Raw genomic sequence first — 24484 nt, 5'->3', positions numbered from 1 at the left:
AAAGAGCTTTTCTAATGGAGTGGAGAAATTGATGACTCTACTAGGAGTACGATTAATGAGATATGCAGTAGTAAGGAATGCCTCATCCCAAAAATTTTAAAGGCATGGATGCATGTGTAAGAAGAGAAAGACCAACTTCTACTATATGCCGATGTTTTTGTTCAGCTATTCCATTTTGTTGGTGAGTATGAGGATAGGATACATGGTGGAATATTCGAACTCGTTGAAAAAAAGGAGTTTAACCTATGATATTATCCACCCCAATCTGTTTGCATAGTAATAATCTTCCTATCAAACAACCGTTCAACATGATACTAAAAATTGAGGAACACTTGAAAAACATCTGCCTACATAGTACTTATGTCTCCCTACATATTGAGGGGCAGGACCCCAAACATCTGAACAGATAAGTTTCAAAGGAGCAATAGACTCACTATATGACTTGGGATATGGCAACTAATGAATTTTTGCTCTCTGACATGCATCACAAATAGGCTCTTTATTGGACTCACTAATGAAAGGAAGATTATTACTAGTAAGAACTTTCTGAACTATGATAGATGAGGGGTGACCCAAACGACTATGCCATTGAGATGCAGATGGTTTGACGGCACTGAGAGCTTGACTCTTGACTTGCTTTAAAGGAATTGGATATAGCCCTCCCTTACATCTACCTTGCAGCAGAGGTGTCTTTGTGATTTTGTCCTTAACACAAAAGAAATTTGGGTGAAACTTAAGAAAGACATTATTATCAGTAGCAAGGCGGTGAACAGAAACAAGATTTTTTGTGACACTGGGAACATGTAAGACATTCTTAAGATGCAAATCACGAATTGGGGTATGAAAATTTGTATGACCAATATGTCTAATTCTCATACCTGCACCATTGGCGGTGTGCACTTGATCTTGCCCACCATACTTCTCATGAGTTGTCAACTTCTCCAATTCTTCTATGATGTGGTCTGTCACTTCGGTATCGGTGTACCTTTTTGTATCAACACCATAAGAGGTCACAGCGGACGAGGCGGACTTGTGATTCTCAAAACTAGTGTCCTCACCAGTGTAGTTCCTGCCAAACTATTTGCAACAATTATGCATGGTATGACCTTCTTTGGAACACAGCTGACAGACGGGGCTTGATCCATCTCCTCGGTCGCGTCCACCTCTACCGCCTCCACATCCACGGCCTCTCCATCGGCCATGTTGTCTGTGACCTCCTTTGGAAGCTAAGTTAGCAGATGATGACTGAAACTGAGCACCATGGTTCTGCAGATTCAATCAGGCTTCAAATGCAAGAAGTTGAGCATACAGGTTGCTCAAGGACAAGTTTTCTCTGGAGGTCATCGATGCAACAAATGGATTGTAGTCAGCATCTAACCCTGAAAGGATGTAGGAGACAAAGGAGTGACTCTTGATACCATGTGAAAGTTTGTAGAAGCGATAATCCCTCGTCTGAGTCGCCTACATGTTATATAGCCAAGCAACAGTCGTCGGCATGACCAAATACATCAATTAGGGTGTACAAGTATGGTAAATAAATAAGCTAAAATCTCTAGAATACAACAGATCAACTATGTATATATTTCAACACGGTTCACAACCCCCATTCGGCGCAGGGGCTGGGTGGGTGCTGGCGAGCGAGCTGGTGGTCAGGTCTGGTCAGGTCTCAAGCTCTGATACTTACGTAAGAAACTAGCAAAGGAGACACCACATTAGTAACGGCTGCTCAACATGCATCACTAATATCCTATTAGTGACGGATCCAATAAGGACACATCACTAATGTCCATTCTCATTGGAACCAGATATAGACCCGTCACTAAAGAGTGGTTATTAGTGACGGGTCGTAACATGACACATCACTAATGATAATAGTGACGGGTCAAGTTGTGACCCGTCACTGATGACTAGGTCATCAGTGACGGATCGTCATAAGCCAGTCATTAGTGACTGGTCAATTTGTGACATGTCACTAATGATAAGGTTATCAGTCACGGATTGTCCTAGGCCAATCATTAGTGACGGGCCATAACTTAACCAATCACTAATGATTCACTCATTAGTGACGGGTCGTCCTATGCTAGTCATTTGTGACAGGTCAACTTGTAACCATCACTAATAACTAACTCCAGTCACTAATGACGGTATTCACAAATATTTTTTATTTTTATTTTATTTTTCTCTTATTTTTTTTCTCACATCAGCAGCACTAGAATAGGAAACATTGTATATTTTTGCTCAAGTTTGATGTTAGGTGTGACGGCTATGGACACAAGCGCGCGTTCTGAAAATAGTGTGAAACTTTCAGAGACGAGAACTCAATCTTCCAAGTTGTTTTTGGCCTCAAACAATTCTCCAAACCTGATAAAGTCAAGGAGAAATGGATATAACTTTTTTTAAATGTCCGTAGAGTTAAAAAAAATGTCAAAATTAGAGTTCGATGCAAAAGTTATACTCGTTTTTACCGAATGCACTCTAGGTCACCTATCAAATTATAACCCTCGATGAAATTTGGTAAAATTAGTCATTAGTGACGGATTATGGTTATGACACATCACTAATGACCTTCGGCAAAGAAGGTTAAAAGGATAGAATATCTTATTTCTATCACAACTACTGATAGCAGAGGTGGTAAGGTGGCTACACGCGCGAGTAGGAGGTCATGGGTTCAATTCTCATGAAACGCAGACTTGAAAATAATGTGAAAAAAGTATGGTTTGTGAGACATATGGGATAAGCCTGCGTTGGGATGGCTCGGGTGAAAAAAATATTTTTTGACTTTTCTTTTTCAAAAAATACGAAAAATATTCATCAGTCATTAGTAACGGGTCAAGATTACAATCTGTCATTAATGTTGACGGGGTCACAGTTATGATCCGCTACTAATGACCTTATCGCTAATAACCTATTATTAATAACATGATAAAAGTAATAAATACAGGATCTGTCACTAATACCAGTTATCATCAGTTGTTAATAAAAAAAATTTACGGAGCGTTGTTCCCTTTTTCGTTCTTGGTGCAGCGTGCTAGCTGCAGATAATTTGCTGCCGCTCGCTCGGCTCGCGCGCACGCACTCGCACGTACGATGTTGGTTGCTCTTGGCGACGGAGGGAAGTTCATTCACTTGCACGGCTGCGGGCTGCGACTGTCTTATAAGCAGGCAGTTCACTCATCCTAACATGCTACGGAGTATATAGTCCTGCTGGCAAGAAACATTGTTGCCAGTCTATGCAGTAGCGATAAATATCTCGATGGAATGAATGGACATGGCTTGAATATGAGTGCAGTAGTTTTCGAGTACGTGGGCGAGCCGTCATGACAAGTTTGATTAACGTTGTCCTTTTTAATTTCCGCTAGGTAAGTTCCATTCATGCCTGCAACGTGAGTAGCGCACGAGGGGACAGGGGTAGCTTACGGTAAGCTCACTAGGCCAGCCATTCCACGAGGGGCGGCCAGAAAGGGTCAGAGCTCGGCTGATCCATCGTGCATGCATAATGCTCTCGTGGCGCCTGTGCGACTTGTGCTGATGTGATCGGTCTAATATAAGTTTTTAGTTGTTACAACACCGGGCGATACAGTTGAGGTGATCGATCTAAAGTTAGTACTACTACCACACCCTCCGATCCCCTACCGCAACGGCACACTCACTTCATGCAGGCTCGACACACGGCCGGAGAAACAGTATAGCATCCCGCTCCCACACCACCGTGCAAACAGTGGCGGATCAGCGGAAGCTTGTAGAAGCCGCGCGCTTCTTCTTCCTTCTACTCTTCTTCCACCTCATCTTCATTCTTCTCCTCCTTCTCTTATAATAAATGGAGAGGAGCTTGGGGGCTACAAGGATGTGGCAGCCAGCCCCCTTCCCTGATCCGCCCCTGCGCGCAAGGCAAAATTATGCCACCTTCGTTGCCGGAGAGTGGAGACTGGACGACGTCGTCTGTGGGCACGGCAATATCACCTTGCGCTCGGCTGAACTGGGTGTTCTTGCCATTTTGCGGCTCATCTTTGCTGGACAGGAATGGTAGGATATCATTATCACATTTGCATGCCAGAACTAGTGCCCCCATAAGCACGAGTGGTAGTTTCACTGGCTCACTGCTAATGTTTTCAGCATCTTTTTCGATTGGGCACATGCATATGTTTAGTTGGGCCAGCCTGATTGCTCTCATGATCATTTTTCACTTTGATGGATTGACGTGAACCTGAGCCAAATCACTTTAATTCATCCATCCCACTAAAGGAACTGATCCATACCCCTCCTAGCTACTATCTAGGATTTGTTATGATGTTTTGGCAGTTTCACAAACCAGCAGTGCACTACTTGTAAGGCCTAAGGTAGTACTTCTAGAAGCATTGTATTGTCAGTTGTGATGTAGATGTACCTACCATCTGGTTATAGTTGGATGATATAAGAAGGAAAGCTTTCGGTTTACAACCTTCAACTCTTGCTAAATCAACCCTAGATCCTAATCTCACACATCTAACACACTATAACAGAGATAGTCATCCACGCCAGGTCATTAATACTGGCTAGATCAAAACCGGCACTGATGAAGTATCAGTATCAGTTCGTAACTTTTTGCACTCGATCAATGATTGAGCTGGGTTGAACCTCGGCACTGATACTCAGTAGTAGTGCTAGCTCTTGGCACAAACCGGCACTAAGTATCAATGCCGGTTCGTGTTACAGGCCGGCATTAATAAATGTACAATATATAAAAAGCGACTTTTTCTCCCTCTAGCTCGAACAAAACAGAGAGGAGCTCTATTCTGCTCGGCTCCTACTATTTGTGCCCAACGTTGCGCTTGGAGACTTCAAAATTTGGAGGAATCTACGTACCCAAGGTGCTCCAAGGTTAGTAAGATGATCTACATTTCATTTTAACTTAGCTTTACTTGCTAGATTGCTCTAAGTTTGAATGTATGTGATTGCTCCATGGTGATGAATTTTGGAAGGAGCTAGAGCTCTGAGTAAAAATTACAATTTTCTCATTGTAAGGCGCATAGAGATGATCTATATTTTATTTATGGTTAGATTTATTTGCTCGATTGCTCTAGATTTGGAATTGTGCAATTATGCCATGGTGACCTAGATCTCTAATTATCTAGTAGTGATTTAAGAAAAAAATTTAAATCACATCTAAATAGATTAAAACCTAGCTCCAATTTTCTAGTAGTGAAATTATGAAAAAAAATATTAAAATCACCTCTAAATAGATCAACATATTGAATATGAATATTGTGCTGTAGGGATGACACGTTCATCCGCTAGTCGCAAGCGGACATGGTAGTATTTAGAAGGTGGGTCCTCTCACCTGGGTCAAGTGCCAGAAGGTGATGAGCTATCTAACATAGAGCAATCAAGATGCGAAGTAATTCAATAAATTATATGTGATTTTTGAAATATTGCATGGTTATCGATTCAATAGTTTTTTAATGATTGCTAAAATATAATGATAATCATAAATTTGCAGATGGTGCGAACATGATGTACAAGGCTAAATATTGTGGCCCAGAGTTCTTTCGTAGCATGGAGGCTTTTTTGACGGCTGCCACAGCGTACAACAAGCCAAAAAAATAAACGCGATGATCACTATATATGATGTCTGTGCATTGATTGCAAGAATGAAAAGCAGTTTTCAGGCATAGAGCAGATATGTGTACACTTGTTTCATAGGGGTTTCAAGTCTGGCTATATCTGTTGGACCGAGCACGATGAATATGAGGAGATTGTGTATGAAGAGCATGACACAGTCGAAGCAGACAGAAGCAACGATATGATGGCTGATGAAGAGATCGATATGTCGACGTTCGAAGATACTTTCGTCGGCAATGATGATGATGACCTAGATGAAATGTTGCGCAATGCAGAGGGAGACTTCACCAGTGATAGACAATATGAAAAGTTCCAGCGCATGATAGAGGACTATAAAATACCGGTGTCCCCGAGTTTTAAGGAAGAGCACAACAAGCTACATGTGGTGCTAACATTGCTGCAAATGAAGTCTAGCAATAGTTGGTCTGATAAGGGCTTCAATAAGCTGTTATAATTCTTGAGAGACTTGCTTCTAGAGGGCAACGAGTTGCCTAAAAACACGTACCGTACCAAGCATATTGTCTGCTCGTTAGGGTTGAAAGTAGAGAAAATACATGCATGTCAAAATGACTAGATGTTGTATTGCAATAGGGATGCAGACTTGGAAACATGTCGCATTTACGGTGTATCTCGGTACAAGCGCAATGTTAACGATATCGATAGCGATGACGTAGGAGAGAAGAGTAAGAATAAAAGACCCCCCCCCCCCACTAAGATGGTTTGGTATTTCCATATAATTTCCCATTTGAAGTGATTGTTTGCCAACAAAGCAAATGCCAAGTTGATACGATGGCATGCTGAATAACAAGATTAGACACCCTGCTGATGGAATGCAATAGAGGAACTTCAATAGAAAATGCAAGGAATTCAAAGCTGAAGTGAGGAATATAAGGTTCGAGTTGAGTACGGATGGGATGAATCCTTTCGGTAACATGAGCAATAATCATAGCACTTGGCCCGTGACACTCTGTATCTACAACCTTTCATCTTGGTTGTGTATGAAGCGAAAGTTCCTTATGATGCCTTTGCTGATCAGTGGGCTGAATCAACCTAGCAACGATATTGATGTGTATCTCGAACCATTTCTTGAAGATCTCCTTGTAATATAGAAAGATGGCGTACAAGTGTGAGATGAATACAAACATGAGCATTTCACCTTACGCGTAATGCTATTCATAACGATCCAAGATTGGCCTACTCTTGGTAACCTATCGGGGCAGACTTTAATAGGCTACAATGAATGTGTATGGTGCTTGGTTGAAATAGGGGGGTCGTAGCTGAAGAACTGTAAGAAAACAGTCTATATAGGTCACCGTAGGTTTCTATATCTAGATCACTCATACCGCATGAATAAAAGAGTTTTTAATAGGACAATGGAGACTCGTCAAGCTCCGAATGTTCACATTAGGGAACATGTATATAAGATGGTAAAGAAGCTTAGAGTTATCCTTGGAAATGGAAATGGCAATACAAAATTTCAAGCCGAAAAACTCTCTCCTATGTTTAAAAAGAGATCATTTTTTTGAACCTACCTTATTAGAAGCACTTGATGGTCCGACACACAATCAACCTCATGCATGTGGAGAAGAACGTGTTTGACAGCTTGATTGGTACCTTACTAGACATACCTGAAAAAACAAAAGATACACTTAATGCATGGTTGGACGTAGAAGATATGAAGCTAAGGAAAATTTTGCATCCTAAAATCCTAGGCAACGGGGCAAATGAACTTCTCACGGCTTGCTACACCCTGAGTAAGGAAGAGAAGATCAGCATGTGCAGGTGCTTGCATGGAATCAAAGTTCGGACCGGTTACTCCTCCAACGTAAAGAGATTAGTAAACATAAAAAATTTGAAGTTAGTTGGCATGAAGTCCTATAACTATCACATGATGATGATACAGTTGATTGCTATTGCAATTAGAGGTATTCTACCGGATAAGGTCTGAGACCTAATCATAAAGTTGTGCTTGTTTTTCAATGCAATTTCACACAAGGTCATCGATCCAAGCAAACTAACAAAGTTGCAGGAAGACGTAGCCCATACTATATGCCAGCTTGAGAGTATTTTTCGTCCATCGTTTTGTGACATAATGCCCTATCTCATCATTTACATCGTGCATGAGATAAAGTACCATGGCCCGGTGTTTCTGCATCAGATGTATCCTTTCGAAAGGTTCATGTTAGTTTTAAAGAAATATATTGGTAAGCCTGTATCTCGCCATGAGGGAAAGCTAAAGTGGATAGGGACGCTAGGTCATAATACAGTTTGTACAAACAATTATGTTTCATTCACCCAAGCACATTTCACAGTTCTACAACAATCAATTGTAGTAGGCTCTTATGTATGCACATGCAAATACTACGGTCAACAAATCCAACGAAGTCAGAGGATTGGATCACAAGAGAGCACATAGATAATTTCAGCAGTTGGTTATGTAGACACATGATGGATAAAGATACAAATGTTGTGCTGTTGGAAATACTGGCTAATGGGTCGTCAACTACAATTTGTACATACAAAGCAATAGCTATACATTTTAGACGAGAGCACAAGACAACATGGGCACTAACTAAAATAGCAGCATCCGTATTGATGCCTATGACCGCGATGGCAACAGGGAGACCTACTATAGATTCATAGGGGATATTTGGGAGCTTCAATATAGAGAACAGTTGAATATCTCTTTTTTCCAGTGCCAATGGGTCAGACTCCCAGGTGGAGTGAATACTGACAAGTACGGTATGACTATCTCATTCTCAAACTCGTCGGATATAGAGAAGAACTATTCATGCTTGCCAAAGATGTTACACAAGTATTCTATGTAAAGGACATGGACCCATCTAACAAGGAGGAGCCCCATGTGGTTCTTCAAGGAAAAAGAAAGATCGTCGGTGTTGAGGATGTTATCGATGAGGAAGACTACAATCAATTCGACGATATGTCTTCTTTCAGAGAGAATATCGACCTGCCTCTCATTGACGACACTGAGGAACCTACCTACATATGCCACGATCATAATGAAGTTATAATCGTTAAATGAAAGCAGCTTTGATGTAATAATTAATTCAAGATTTGCTGTAGTTTGTATCAAGGGCATGTATTAATTAAGAATATACTTCATTTTGTATTAAGTAAAAAATTCACAGCAATCATGTATGCTTTAATTAGTACAAAGAATATGCCTTAATTTCTATTAAGTAAAAAGCTTTAATTTTTATTAAACAAATACATTTCCCAATATACAACAAAATGATTTGTAAAAAAATAGAGCTGCTACACATGACGCTGGTTGTGGTTAGCTAGTCGTGGTCGAAAATGCTAGTCGTGGTCGAAAACACTGATTGTAAAAAAAAGGGAAAACAATATCAATGTCGGCTCAAGGAACAAGCGGCATTGATAGTCCAAGTTGGGTTTTTCAACTGGCACTGATGCTTGTATCAATGCCGGTTGTAGACCATAGCTGGCATTGGGGAGTCCAAGCATTAGTGCCAGCTAGTTTCTATAATCGACACTAATACAACCATCAGTGTTGGTTGGAGAACCCAGCCGGCACTGATGCTTGGACTCCCCAACGCCACCCTTGCATCTCCCTGACGGCTCCCCAACGCACCCCTAGCTGATGGCCTCCTCCACGCATCCTTGACATGCTTGCCGATTCCACTGCCACCCCAACGCCACCGCCCCATCCCTGATGCCACCATCCCCATCCCTGATGCTACATTCCTCGGAACCCCACCATCCTCGTCCCTATCCCCACTGTCCCCGAGGCCGTTGTCTCCATCGCCTCTGTCCCATCCGCGACACTGTCATCCCCATCCCCGGCGCTGCGTTCCTCGGAGCCCCACCATCCCCGTCCCCATCCCCATCCCCACTATCCCTAAGACCGTCGTCTCCATCTCCATCGTCGTCTCTGTCACGTCCCCGATGTCATCATCTCCAGAGCCCCACCATCCCCGTCCCCGTCCCCACTGTCCTGTCCCAGAGGCCAACGTATCCGTCGCAATTTAGATGGCAATTTAAGCTTGGTGAACCACTGGTCAAATCCCTGTCGGAGCTAACAACCCAAATACGAAGATTTCATTCCTGGTACATGAAACAGTCAAATGCCAGTAGAGAAATGTTTGCGTTCAAATACAATCATAGTGATTTCCTCCACGGCGACAACGAAGTCTGGATTTTATCCGATGAAATGTATCAATTGTACTGTCAAGATGCCCTCGATGTTCAACTCATAAGTTTGTGGACTATGTAAGTGTCTAATATATATAATTCATAGTATATATTCTTGTACCATTAGACTGAATATCTTAACTTCTTGTATATGTACAATGGAGATACATATATATGGTCAAAAGGGCATAACTAAAGTAGGATTCCTCGACCCAATGAAAATAAACCAGACGATGGTCGCCACCTAACCACAAGTAGTTGAGGACTATGCACTTGATTTTATTCTTATGTACCAATTAAAGAGATACATATTTTTACCTTACAACTTTGAGTATGTGTTTCTCTTCATGTTTGTTCTACTCTTTTTTAGCATCACAATGTTAGGACTTAGGACTAATTATCTACGGTGACATATGTGCAGTTTTCACTAGGAAATCTTTGTCATCCAGACAGATCTTAGCAGTATCGTTGTCCTCGACGTGAAAAGAAATCCAATAGATGAATTCCAATCCATCATAGACTTGCTACAAAGGTAAATTAATCATTTCATTAATGCTTTAGTAAAGTTTGAATTGATTGAATCTAGTTCTAGTTACGATCAATAATCACACACGTAGAGGGTTTACATGCGCTACATCAAGAGGAAAGAACGTCACTTTCCGTACCGGAAGGAATGAAAAGTCAAAACCAACTTTTCTTGTAGGTTCCAGACCTAAGGCAACAATTTATGTGGCTACTATGTATGTGACTTCATGCATGAATTCACCGAAAGAAATTATAGTAGCATTACCAATGCTGATGTAAGTGGTATACAAATTGATGATTAATTTTCAGTTCCTACTCATGTTCAAATAGATTGATTTCTTCAATTCTGGTAATTGCAGGAGCTCAAGTTTGAAATAGGTATCCCCATGCCACAGAGAATCATCGCACGTCAGGAATAAATATGCAGGTTCATCAATGATGAAGTCATTTCAGAGTCCGACAAGTACCATGTTTTCAAATGGTGATGTTTAGACGCCATCCCTGACCCTAGCCCGTGGAGTTCGTTACCTAATTCTTCTAAGCCAAAAAGCGTAGTTCAAGGTCTTCAGTTAACAAAAAAATTGAATGACATTGCTTCTTACCTTTTTGTTGCAAACTTGTCCTAGCTATGAACTTTAGTGAATGTCATATGAAAGACCATGGTTATGTATGCATGAATGAGATGAGATGTGAATGAATTGTGTATGTATGTGAGATTAATTATGAACTTTATCTTGATGTATGTGACATTATTTGTGTTGTTGTCAGCAACGGCTATATTCTATATAGGAGGAGGGGCTACCAGTGCTAACTCATAATAAAAAACCGGCAATGATAATCTCTGTATCAGTGCCGGCTAGCATTACAAGTCGGCACTAATACTTAGACTATCAGTGACGGCTAGCATTACAAGCCGGCACTGATACTTAGACTATCAGTGTCGGTTCTTTCTTATGGACCGACACTAATATTCATTATCAGTGTCAATGACTATCAGTGCTGAGTAATCAATACCGATTAAAAAACCATCACTGATGATATTTTTAAGCTGACACTAATAACCCTTTCTATAGTAATGACACCCTCATACTCTCAAAACCATTCACTTTACCCAACCCCTCCCCCCCCCCCCACTACTCCAACCAAACCACCCCGGTTCAGCTGAAATTGCTTCTAGGTGGTATCTATGTCATTAAATTTTGCTACCTCAACATCCAAATCATTAGCCTCCACCTGCAACTGCACATTGTTCCACAATTCTTTCCTCTATACTTTTTCACTCCTCCAAGGGTGTGGCTGTGGCTACGGCTACAGCATGCTCTTTCACCATCCCCAGAGACACCCCCCTCATTCACCCTCGCCCCCAAAACTTGTTGTAATGATAATCCAACTAACATGTAAGGACTCGCTTGTAAGTCGTAACCAACTTATAAGCGCGTAAAGTAAACTTGTAAGTATATCCAAAATAGAATTGCCCTAAATCATGGTGGGCCAATGTGGGCTGGTGACATACACTAGTGCATGCTATCAGCAAAGGCCCAGTCCACCAGATTGAGCCGTCCCTGGGTCCAACCTATATTTGACTAGAAATAGCCCTGGCGCACGAGCTGGCATGTTCCATTCTTCCTGTTCTTTTTTCGAAGAGCAGACATGTTCCATTCGGATTCCCGTATGTTACAGACAAGTTCACATGTCACAACCCGTGAAATCGTGACTCGCGAATATTCACATGCACTTGTACTTTACTTCTTTGATAGACCAATACTACATCCATCTAATAAGAAAAGGATTATCCATCTAATAAGAAAAATATTGTCCAATTCCATAACCAAATAGTGATTAACTTTTGGGCCAGGCCAACGCAAGAAGTAGAAAGCAAACAAACACAATGCGACGCACCGCAGCCTTTTGTAACTTTCGCTACCTAAAAAAACCACCATTAATAACACCGCATTAGTGACAGCCAATTAGAATGCATCACTAATATACTATTAGTGACGGTTTTGGTGATGATACATCACTAATGTATGACCCAGGCTGAGACTCGGTGAAAAACCATCACTAATAAGAGGTTATTAATGATGGCGTAAGAATGACTCATCACTAAAGATAGTAGTGACGGGTCACCTCAAAGCCTGTCACTAATAATAGAGTTATTAGTGGCAAGTAAAGATGGCACACATCACTAAATATAGCCTCGGAAAGCTTAACTCATTAGTGACGGATGTCCTTATCATCAGTCACTAATGAGTGATGTTTACGGTTATTTCTACACCGAGCAGCTCGACCAGACAGTGTCTGTGCGCCGGCTGCTCGGCACAGGAGGTGATTTTTTTGCGATTCTATTGAAGTCCAACCAAAACTTGGTGATTCAAAGTTGAGATTGTCCCTTGGTCTTTTGCCTTTGAATGTTTGTCTCCCATTTCCTCTTCCTGTTGCTCATATATGGTTGATTCTTGGATTTGAGTTGGAATCAACGATTTTACTCCTTCTCCCAAATATTGATACATATAGACTGTCCTCCTTGACATTTGAAGGTTTGTATCCCCTTTCCTCGTCCTCTTGCTCCTATTTGCTAGATTTTTAGGCTTTGAGTTGGAGTCCATAATTTCTCATTCTTCCAAATCTTGATATGTTTATGGTGCAATTATGTTAATTATATTCCTAAAAGTGAATTTAGTTTGTGTAACCTACGTCTTCTGTTCGGGAGTGTTTGATTATAAATATGACTTGGTAACTTGTCATATTTATAAGAAGATGCTTTCAAACTGTCCACAAACTTTGGACATTTCGAGGATATGTGTTCCAAGTAGTAGGTTTATGTGCTCTTGTATGGTTCTAGAGATAATTTTAATGGCATCTTCCTGTTGTTCTCCGGATACACACCCTCTTGGCTTGTTATCGAGACGTGTATTTGGAGAACAACGAGGAGATGTTGTTGAAATTTTCTCTAGAATCATAGGACAACATAGAAACCTACTTAGGCCACATATCCTCGAATGAGATTAGGACATATGTTTACCTATGTATAAATTAAGATCCTTCACCATAAATAACACCGAAGGCTTCAGTAGAGTATTTTCTAGAAGATTTTCTCTCGACTTAGAGAAGAAAGGAATTCTGCACGCTGGATGATCCAGCGTATACTGAGGAGACCTCACCGAAGAAATTCACAGAGCTGCAATGGCTAGTTAATGGGTAGTACAGCTTGCAACGACAGAGGATACACATAGGATGGTCCAGTTTCTAAAAGTGGTGCACACCAGAACATCCGGCATTCAGAAAAAATATGATTGTTTGGTAATGGCTATTGTGCGGGTTTGAGACTATAAATACCTCTCCCCCCCCCCCCACCCCTTCACTCTACCATTTGAGTGTGTTGGAGTCTAGAGAAGCTCATATACAGTTGAGAAGATATTATGGCCACCAAAGTGCTAAAAGTGATTATCTTAGGTAATTAACTATAAGATTAGAGAGTGATTAATGCTAATAGGTATAGAGAGAGTTGTTGGTAGGTGTTGCTACCTAGAGAGGATCAATGAGTGATCCTATATTGTATCAAGTGGTATGTCGGCGTCTTGGAGTCCTGGTGACTTGCCGACACCGTGAGCCTTGGTGGCTCATACTTGTTGACCATCTGACTTTGTGTGGAACGGCGGTAAGACTCTTGTACAGTGATGTGGAGACCCTTGCCTTGGTGGCTTAAGCTTCTAAGTGAAGACGGCGGCAAGTGACCGGAAGAGAGGTTTGTGGTGAGGTCTTGCCTTGGTGGCTTGGTAGCTCAACCTACTTGAGGCTTAGGTGGCTTAAGGATCGTGATCGGATGCCGTCTGAGAGCAATAGCCTAGGTGGCTGCTACAATGTGGACTAGGGGTGACATTTATGTCATCGATATCATAGGATAAAAATCTCTTGTACCGAGTTTGCTCACTCTATCATATTTAAATTTCTGCATTTACATACTTGCAATCTACCTTTGCATGTTTATCTTCCTAGAGTAATTTGCTAGGATTAGCTATAGATTGCAAACCTTTTTGAACGGCAGAGTAAACACACTAGATAAACCTAGGCATATTTAGATAAAAATTGATATAGGTTTATCTTGATAAGTTTTTGGAGCTGATTAGTTTTAGGTGTCCTAATTCACCCCCCCCCCTCCCTCTAAGGATGTCACCGATTCCTATAAAGGCAGCAAGAGAAAAAGACCTCCTAGGAAGGTGGTGTGGTATTTTCCTGTAATTCCCCGTTTGAAGCGTTTGTTTGCTAATGCAAAGAAGTCCTAATTGCTGCAGTAGCACAAGGAGGGTCATAAGAACGATACAGTGATCGACACCCTACAAATTTCGCTCAGTGGCGAACCATTAATTTCACATTTGCTTGGTTGACGAATTAGGAAATATTAGGTTTGTTATGTGCACAGATGACATGAATCCATTCAGTAACATGAGTAGCTCACATAGCACCTGACCTATTTTACTATCTATCTACAATCTTCCACCTTAGCTTTCTAAAAAGCAAAAATACATTATGTTATCAACCTTAATTTCTTATCCGAAGCAACCTGACAACGACATCAATGTATACCTCATACCTTTGGTGGATAATCTTAAAAGACTCTGGTCTGAATGCATTCAGGTTTGGGATCAGTACAAGCGAGAATACTTCACCCTACATGTCATGTTGTTCATCACCATCAATGATCTGCCAGTACTTCATAACTTGTCAGAGCATAGTAAAAGAAAAGGTGAAGCTTGCCCCCCAATGCTTAGATGACATTAAGAGTATGTGGTTGAATGAGTCAAAGAAAACAGTGTGCATGCGGCATCGATGTTTCCTTCCCATGAACCACCCGTGCCGGAAAATAAAGTCTACGTTTAACAACACAAAGGAGAAAGCGTCACCTCCAAATTATTTCAATGGGCAATATGTCTATGATAAGGTTAAGAATATCAATGTTGTCCTTAGTAAGCGAAAACGATCCTCCACGAGTGATGAAAATGGAATGTGGAACAAAAAATCAATTCTCTAGGAGTTTGATTTTTGGAAATGCTTAGACATTCGCCACTCTATTGATTTCATACACGTAGAGAAGAATATCTACGATAGTCTCCTCAGTACATTGCTCAACATGAAGGGGAAAACAAAGGATCAAGAAAATGCACAAGCTGGCCTTCAATAAATGGGCTTAAGGCCGGAGCTTCATGCCAAGGATAAGGATAAAGGAAAATTCCTACCCCCATATTGCATCACCCTATCCAAGAAGGAGAAAAAAGAAATTTGTGAGTTCTTACACGGTGTGAAAGTTCCCTCCGATTACTCGTCCAATATTAGAAGACTTGTTTCGGTGAAAGAGCCAAAAATGGTTGGCGGCGTGAAGACTCATGATTGTCATGTGATGTTGATGCAGATGATTGCGGTTAGAATTAGAAATATGTTGACAATTGATGTTCGAGAGGCTATCATGAACATGTGCTTTTCCCTCAATGCAATTGGTTAGAAGGTACTCAATCCAGAAGCACTATCCGAGCTACAAAAATGACATTTCGAGACTCTATGTCTTCTTGAGATGTATTTTCTACCATCCTTTTTTGATATTATGGTCCATCTCACTGCTCACCTTGTGAAGGAGATTTATTTCCTTGGTCCAATATTCCTGCATCAGATGTATCGATATGAGAGATTCATGAGCGTTCTCAAGTCGTACGTAAGGACTCAAGCTTTGCCTGAGGGTTGCATCATGCAGGGTTACTCTACAGAGGAGGTAGTGGAGCGATGTATTAATTATATGGACCTAGATAACCCAATTGGTGTGCCTCATTCTCGCCACAAGGGCAGGCTCGCAGGTCAAGCCATTCTGGGGAAACATGGAATTACTCCTGAGCCAAAGGTATACGACCAAGCTCATTTCCTTGTGTTGCAACAAATGAGCGAAGTGTCCCCATATATCGATGAGCACAAGTAGATGCTTCTTCAAAAGAATCCAGGGCGGATCAAAGCTTGACTTGCGAAGCAACATATGCAAAGGTTCAACACTTGGTTTCAAGATTGAATCAATCAATCGAGTACTCCTACAACTGATTTGATCAGGAAACTAGCATCAAGCTCTATATACACAATTATAATATATCAAGGGTACGATATAAACGGTTACACATTTTACACAATTGCCCAAGATCAAAAAAGCACACACCAAAATAGTTGTATCCGTATAGATGCTTATGATAAAAACATGCACATGAGCTCATACTACGGTCAGATAGAGGAGATTTGGGAACTAGATTACTTGGGATTCAAGGTACCCATGCTTCGGGGCCGTTGGGTACATGGGACAAAGGGCATTACGAAAGATAAGTACAGATTCACTAGCGTTAATCTCAAACATGTTGGATATAAGGACAAACCTTTCCTACTCGCTAAACACATTTTCCAGGTGTTTTATGTGACTGATACGACAAATAAGAAACTTAATGTGGTTCTTGCCGAGAAAAAAGACCGTTAGAGTTGAAAATGTGGTTGATGAGGACGCGTACAATGAATTTGATAAAATCCCCCCTTTTGCTATTGTAATCATGCCACGGGTTGCACAGAACGAGAAGACTCCATACCTGCGTTCCGACCATAACAAAAGGATCTATGTCAAGAAAACACAAAAACATCGAGTACAGGCCAAATGATTCATGAATCAATGTAACCTCAAATTTGTAATATTCAGTTAAATCTGAATTTCATATGGATTGAAACCCTAAGTTTGAATCTATGACATCCGTCAGTATCTTGTTATCATATTGTGATGAATTTAGATTACTTGTGACGATTTTTCATGAATTTTTATGATTTTTTAGAATTTTGATGATTTTTCATGATTTTTCATGAATTTTGCTAAATTTAGATGAATTTTGCTGGATTTTCATTTTCATTAATTTAGATGAAATTTCATAAATTTTGCTAAATTTATATGAATTTTCATGAATATTGAAGTTAAATAGTGCGTAATCATAATTTTGCAATGGTAAATAATTTCATAAAGGAAATAATTAAATTAGAAGGAAAAAAGAAATTCTATTCTTAAAAGAAAATATCCCAAAATCCTTTTGAAAGTCATTAGGGACGAGTAGTAAACGCAGTAATGATGGATGATAGCTATGACCTGTCACTAGTGTGAAAGTCATTAGGTATGGGTCATAGCTATAACTCGTCACTAATGATTTGTGTACATATAACGGACTCAAGAACCCTAGCCTCTGATTTTGCCTAAGTCCCCAGACGCAAGCCGCCCCCTCCTCATCGATGCCCTTGACGCTTGCCGCCCCTTCCTCCTCGCTGCACACTGCCCCCTCCTCGCCGACACCCGATGCCGCCTCCTCGCCGACACCCCTTTCACACTGACGTCTGCCGTCCCCTCCTTGCCAATGCTCGGCTGCTCTACTGTCCAGGTAACCCTACCATGCTGCCGTGCTGGACAGTGTTGTTGCCTAGGTTGTACTTAGCTCGATGACGATTGTTAAATTTTGAGATTGGGCTATTCTTACAGTACTCTAGTTTAGATCCTTTGCACGGTGTCATGTTGCTCTGGTTGGATTACTGCTGCTACTAGGACCTGTTAATTGGTTGATATCTCTATTATGCTATCAACCTAAGAAACTCTTGTTTGGTTAATTGTTCATAAAGCCATTTAAGTGCAGTTCAGCATGAGCTAGTTGGTTTTGTGTTGTACTAGCAGTTTGATCTCAAAAAATGATGGCTATATTCTATAGAGCAGCAGCAATTTTCTAGGATTAGTAACTAGTTGTATTGTTGTCTTGCCCAATTGGTCAAGAATTTTTAGACAGTTAGGGAGCAAGGAAATTATAAGCTATGGAGCCAACTGAATTGATAATCAGAGAGCAATAGTTATGCACAATCTCGCTATTCATATGCTATTATATATTTGTAGCTCAATTATTCATGATATGCTTCTGTTCAATGCTTGTAAGATTATGTTTATAGACTACTTCTGTATTTGTCCCTCTACTATTATTGTTGGAATATTATTTTTGCTCATATTGTCGCATATTTTACAATAATCCAGAAATCCTATTTGCATATTTGTTCAATTCTTTCTTTACACATGATATTCAATGCATATCTGTGTGAAATGTTATTAAATCATTGTAAGGTCCTGCATATCTGCTACATTATCCATTTTTGCTTTGATGATGAGATTTAGGAAATTAAAACTAATTTGTAAGAAAATCCTAAAGGTGAATTTAGTTTGCGTCACCAACGTCTCCCGTCAGGAGTGTTTGATTATAAATATGACTTGGCAACTTATCGTATTTATAAGAATATGCTCCCGAATTGTACATGAATTTTAGACAATTCGAGGATATGTAGCCCAAGTAGTAGGTTTTTGTGCTCTTATATGGTTCTAGAGAGAATTTCATTATCGAGACGTGTATTTGGAGAATAGCAAGGAGATGCTACCAAAATTTTCTTTAGAACCGTACAAGAGCATAGAAACCTCCTTGGGCCACATATTCTCGAATGGGATTAGGATCTATCTTTGCCTTTGTAGAAATTAGGATATTTTTCCATAAATAACATGTATCATAGATAACCTTTATCGTTTTTATTAGATGTCTACCAACAAGTCTTCATCGGGATCCTCTGATGAAGGAAGCTCACAGTCCGACATCTACGTAACCAGGTCCCACTAGAGAAATGGTACGAAGGCCAAGGGCTCAAGCAAAGTGGTCGATGGACAAGATTATTGTCATGAAAATCGGTGATGACAACATACCTACAGACAAGAAGGCCCTACAGAGGTTGCGGAAGCTCACATGGCTTAATGCTCAAGAGAGGGTGCCATTGATCCTTCCAAAGTTCAATGACCACACTGTGGCTCAAAAGAATGCCTTGATCAATGATGGCGTCAATACGCTTCTGGAGTTCCCGGAAAACAATTGCGAAACTTTGGAGAAGCCACAAAGAGCAAGCTTGTGAATGAGTACATGGAAAAAGTGTTGGAGCCCTTCAACAAGTACCCATATATGAAAAGGGATGATTGGGAAGCTTTTGTAATGTTGAAGAGCTTAAAAACATTCCAAAAGGAGAGTTCAACAAAGAAGCAGCTTCGGGCAAAGAATAACCAGAACCACAACTTGAGCACAACCGAGTACGTGGGGAAAAGGGAGAACTGGCAGGCGGAGGATGAAAAGTTAGCCAACAAAGGCCGCAAGAATCCTTGGTTGCAATTTCTGGGACGATCGCAATCGTATTTGCGAGCGAGGGGTAAGCTATCAGATAGTGGAGAAATCACCTTCAAATCCAGTGAAACCCAGGCAGTCGCTAAAAAGGTGAAAGAAATAGCAGTCCAATGCTCTAAAGGTTCATTCATCAGGGTCAGGAAATATGACGAGCTCTCCACTGCGTTAGGAAACCCTGAGCACCCAGGTTGCATGAAAGGCGTGTCCAGTTCCCAGGGCTGGAAGTTAGGCTTCTCTGAATACGTTGGGATGTATAAGAAGAGGAAGAGGTCAGGTGCAATCGATGTGCAAGTATAGACCTAGTCAATCACGGAGAGTGTTTATCAATACCTCCTGCAAAGGTTTACGGCACAAGGAGTTGTAATTCCTAGTGCACTAATAGGTGATAGCCCCATTACTGGACTCAAGAGTAGTCAAGCCTCCAAGGAGATCGAACAAATGTCTTCTCTCCATCCATAGAGCCAAATACTATAGACCTTCTCGATGGGTCCATGCCATGCTCGCTGGTCATAAGACCTGGTGGGTACCAAATTGAGGTTACAAAGGGCCAGGTGCATCCAGAGGTCGATGTGTTACATATGATCTCGATACGTCCTGACTATTCTGTTTTCTTCATGGATTTTGTAGATGCCAATGTCATGGACATAGATTTGCTCGTTCCCTACCCCCCCCCCCCCCCCAATGATGAGATCCAAAAACTAGGTCAAGCTTGTCTTTAAAGGATCCAATGGAAGAAGGGGGCTCTTGGTGCACCCGGAACCATCTAGGATCGATCAGTCTGGATGTTCAACTGCACTAAGTTTCCTACCCCAACCTCAACCTCGAGATGAGCCAGTTGCGTCGTCTTTGCCCACTCTGTCATCTCCAGCTAGGCAACCTGATGGCAGCCTAGAGAAGAAGAAGTCCAAGAAGCAGCTGCCGATGAAGTCTAATCCCTCTGGTGAGGACTCAATCATCAAAAAGCGTGACATAGGGGTAGCTTGGACTAAGGCTAACCCAAAATTCCCACTTAGGAAGCCCTTGCTGATGGTAGATCCACTTCGAAGGGTGGGACTACCTTGTGTCGAGTTGCATAATTACTACCTCAAAGGTTGTAGAGCGAAGAAGAGTTCTGTTGTCATCTAGTACCAAAATCATCACTTCTTGAATAGGGACGGCTACTTCCTTGTGGGCTTCAATGACTTATATGACCTCTTCAACCTCACTAACATAGATGTGGGGTTATTATGATGCTGGATATCGTAAGTCCTTTAAACTAGACGTTCATTAATTATTACCACTAATTCTCCAATCTAACTAACTTTTTATCTATAGACACATGGTGCAAGAATCGAGGAAGAAGGAGCCCTTTGGATTCCTTGACCTCCAAATGATGATGGTCTCGATGATGCAACAAGATAAGAAATCTGTTGTGGGATATGTGGCTAGGGTAATGAGCCACTTTTTAAGGAAGGACTACCTGATGGTCGCCCACAACACGGGTGATCATTGGATCTTACTGGTCATTGCCACCAAGTGAAACTTGATTTGATACCTCGATTCAACAAGACCAGTACTAGGACCTAATAGCGAACGGGGAAAACATGACTATACTCTGGTCAAAGGAATTTTTGATAAGTAAGTTCTTCATGGCTTGGGTTATATATTGAACTATTTAAACTTTTTTCAAATGTTGACTAATCGAGCCCTCTTTGTATGTATGGCTTTTGACATGTATAATCGTTCTGATCCAAAGTACGATCTGAAGGTGACCCGCACACTAGTAGATAAAATTGTCTTCGTGGAAAATGCTAGCATAGACATTTGCAAATACTCTACTACTACATTTTTTCTGTCGAAATGACAGTTTTTTTCTCTCCAGTGCCACCAACAACCACCGGACAACACATGCGACTTCTACGTTGTGTGTCACATGCTGCTAACCATGACAGCAAAGGATATAAAATCCTCATATATAAGATAATTACATAGTATTTTCATAACTGCTTTTATTCATTACTAATATCTGATGATAAAATAATTTTACTCATGCTAATTGAGTACTTTTTCCATTACTATTTTCATTTAGCAGGAATTTAGCTTACCAGACGGCAACATCGAGAAGTCTACACTCTTCAATATTCAAGGACAGATAACCTCATTCATAATGACCGAATTCGTCTCTTCTAAAAGCGAGTTCCATTGTAGAAAGACGGCATACTAACTTATGTATTTTGTGGTTGTACTTTGGACTTATGTAATTTTTAGTTTTCTCGATGTACACTTTTGACTCATGTACATTATTATTTAAACTTGAGTGATGTGGTTGATGTTTACTTGTGCATATGGTGGATGTTTGCTGGTGGATATATGTTTGCTATTGTGATATATTTGCAGGAGAAGATGGCTGTTAAATTCTAACTTTGCTTTAGGATGCAGCTAGAAAACATAGAAAAGTAGGGAGAGGGGTTAGCACATGGGTGAAAATGTCACACGTCACTTTTGTTAGTCATTAGTGACGTGCGTCTTTCAGAACCCCGTCACTAATGATGATCTTTAGTGATGAGTGTCTAATGGAACCCCGTCACTGATAACAGTATTTAGTGATAGGCATTTGTACACAATCATCACTAGTGATGATACATTAGTGACATGTGTTGTGGCTATCCGTCACTAAAGACCATCATTAATGATGGGCAACAAACTCTGACAGGCTATAGGAGACACACGTTATTAATGAGTCCAATAAGTGACGGGTCAGCATCCGTCACTAATATGTTATCATTAGTGACACGTTCAAAATAACTAATATAATGTTCAAATGTAGGGTTTGTTGATGCTCTACGCACAACCTCACATCACCTACAGCACATGCTTTTCCCATGTCGGTGTGATAGCCGAGGACAAGGGGTCTTCGTTTCACACGGAAGCCAGTATTCGGACATCAAACACGCCCGCGCCTGACACAGTTCGATAACTACCGCTCCATTTGGAATTGGATTTTCGTTTGGATTCAAACAAAATCTAATCTGCTTTGGATGAGATGGTCATGGTTAAAAAAAAGTTGTTACGAACTTTCTGCGTCAACCCAAGGAAAACATTATCTGTAAATATGATATTATTGGTCAAACAAATTTCAATAAAATTGAAGTAAAATTCAAATAAAATACTTATAAATATGATAGATTTTTTCTATCAAGATGCACCAATAAACCTAATAAACCAGGTTTATCACGAATACTTTTTTCCCTGGTCAGACCCTGATGCCCTGCCCTACCCTGCACGGCTGCACCAACACCACCTTGGAGATTAGATAAGAGAAGTAATTTGCATGAACACATATGTAACGTTACATCACATGCACGCCTGCCTTGCCCACCCACACATAAAATAAAAACTCGATCAGCTTAAAAGGAATTAAGTGGTATTATAAATAAGAAAAAATAGGTATTCAAATTCGGATCAAGGAAAACTCGAATCTAAATAGTCTAGACGTATATCCACATTCTCAACCCTAGCTCAGTTCCTCGCACGCACACATAATTACACTACTACTAGTATTAGTAGCATTTTACAAGCTTTAGCTTTGTAGCACAATACATTACAATCTTATCCCGGCGAGCAAGGTAGAGGAACGGTGAGATCAGAGGAGGCAAGGGGAGGGCAGAAGAGGCTGCCACAGGGAGCTCAGAGGTCGACGAAGGCGGTGAGGATGAGCGGGTGGCGGCATGGCGAGTTGAGTGCCAGGAACTAGTGTAGCAGCGTATTTAGCTCCTCCCACGCGTATAGCTCCTTCTCCGTCACCATTGCCACCATCGACTCTCGGAAGTCCTTGTATGGCGTCGTAGACTCCACCTCCACCGCAATCGACTTCTCTGCGATCCTGCTCCCATACTGCTCCATTCCGCTCCAACTCTGCCACCACCTCTGGTCCCTCGCCTCGGCCTCGGCCTTGTAGAGGGTGTTCGTGTTAGCGACGGCATATATTGCGGGGCCCCACGACGAGTGGTTGTCGACTGATGAGGACATGGTGGCCGTGGTGGTGGTGGACGATGTGAAGATCGTGGCGGTGGATGGTGACCACATCGACGAGGCGTGCGGAGACTTGGGCTTGCCGCCACGCGCATGGGACTTGTGAGGAGACGAGAGAGCTAATAGGGAAAATTTTATCGGCGATAGGATTCTGATATTTCCATTTTACTGGTTGGGTCCAATAAATTTCTTTATCACCTAATTTTATTTTTTTAATTCCCGCCTAGCGGCACACTAATACACCACTATCGTTGTATCTTTAAATTAGTGATACTATCTTATTTCTATATTATTATATGCATTTTTTATGTTAAATGGTTTGGAGACAATCAGTATTATTTTTCAGAAAAATTAAACTATTTTTTCTAAAGTTTGACCAAAAAAATAATCTATTCTCAATAGGATTCTAACAAATCTAACAATTCCGTTTATCAATGATCCGATAAATTTCTACTACTGATAAATAAAACCCTGAGCAGAGCAATCTCACGCTGCTCGGCGTGGGGCTGCTGCCGCGGCAGTTGGAACCTGCCGCCACCACGCCGACTACAACCACCTGGCAACGACATGGTTGCTCTCTTGCTTCGCGTGCCCACGCTCAAGATCACTTGAACACTTGCTGGAGTTGCCGTGGCCAAGGTTCATGTTACCGATCGCCGGTCGGTAACCGAGGTGCAGTGGTAACCGAAAAGTCATGATAACCGCTCAAATTTTGAATAAATTTCGGACAAAATTTGTTTAAAAAAATTTAAATTTTGGAAAAAATTCATGAATTTAGCCTCTCAGTAACCGGTCGAATTGGACCAGTTATCAAGCGATTTTCTCGATTTATCGAGCGGTTTTCTTCAATTTTCCGCATTGTTGGTAACCATTCGGTTTTGTCGATAACTGCTCGGTTTTCTCGATTTATCGAGCGGTTTTCTCGATTTTCA

The 24484-nt window shown here is 41.1% G+C and overlaps 1 protein-coding gene across 1 annotated transcript; it reads right to left on the bottom strand.

Moving 5' to 3' along the window:
* Nucleotides 1-23270: 23270 nt before the first annotated feature.
* Nucleotides 23271-23606, bottom strand: LOC133928110 (transcription repressor OFP8-like). Its single transcript, XM_062374381.1, has one exon. The coding sequence runs from the start codon at nucleotides 23604-23606 to the stop codon at nucleotides 23271-23273; it is 336 nt and encodes a 111-aa protein (XP_062230365.1).
* Nucleotides 23607-24484: the final 878 nt, after the last annotated feature.

This window comes from Phragmites australis, chromosome 9 (assembly GCF_958298935.1).
Source record: "Phragmites australis chromosome 9, lpPhrAust1.1, whole genome shotgun sequence".
NCBI lineage: Eukaryota > Viridiplantae > Streptophyta > Magnoliopsida > Poales > Poaceae > Phragmites > Phragmites australis.
This window is presented reverse-complemented; position numbering and strand designations above follow the sequence as displayed.

What these genes read in the sequence shown, in the direction of transcription:
- LOC133928110 (XM_062374381.1), bottom strand. Translation starts at nt 23,606, where the DNA reads ATGTGGTCACCATCCACCGCCACGATCTTCACATCGTCCACCACCACC.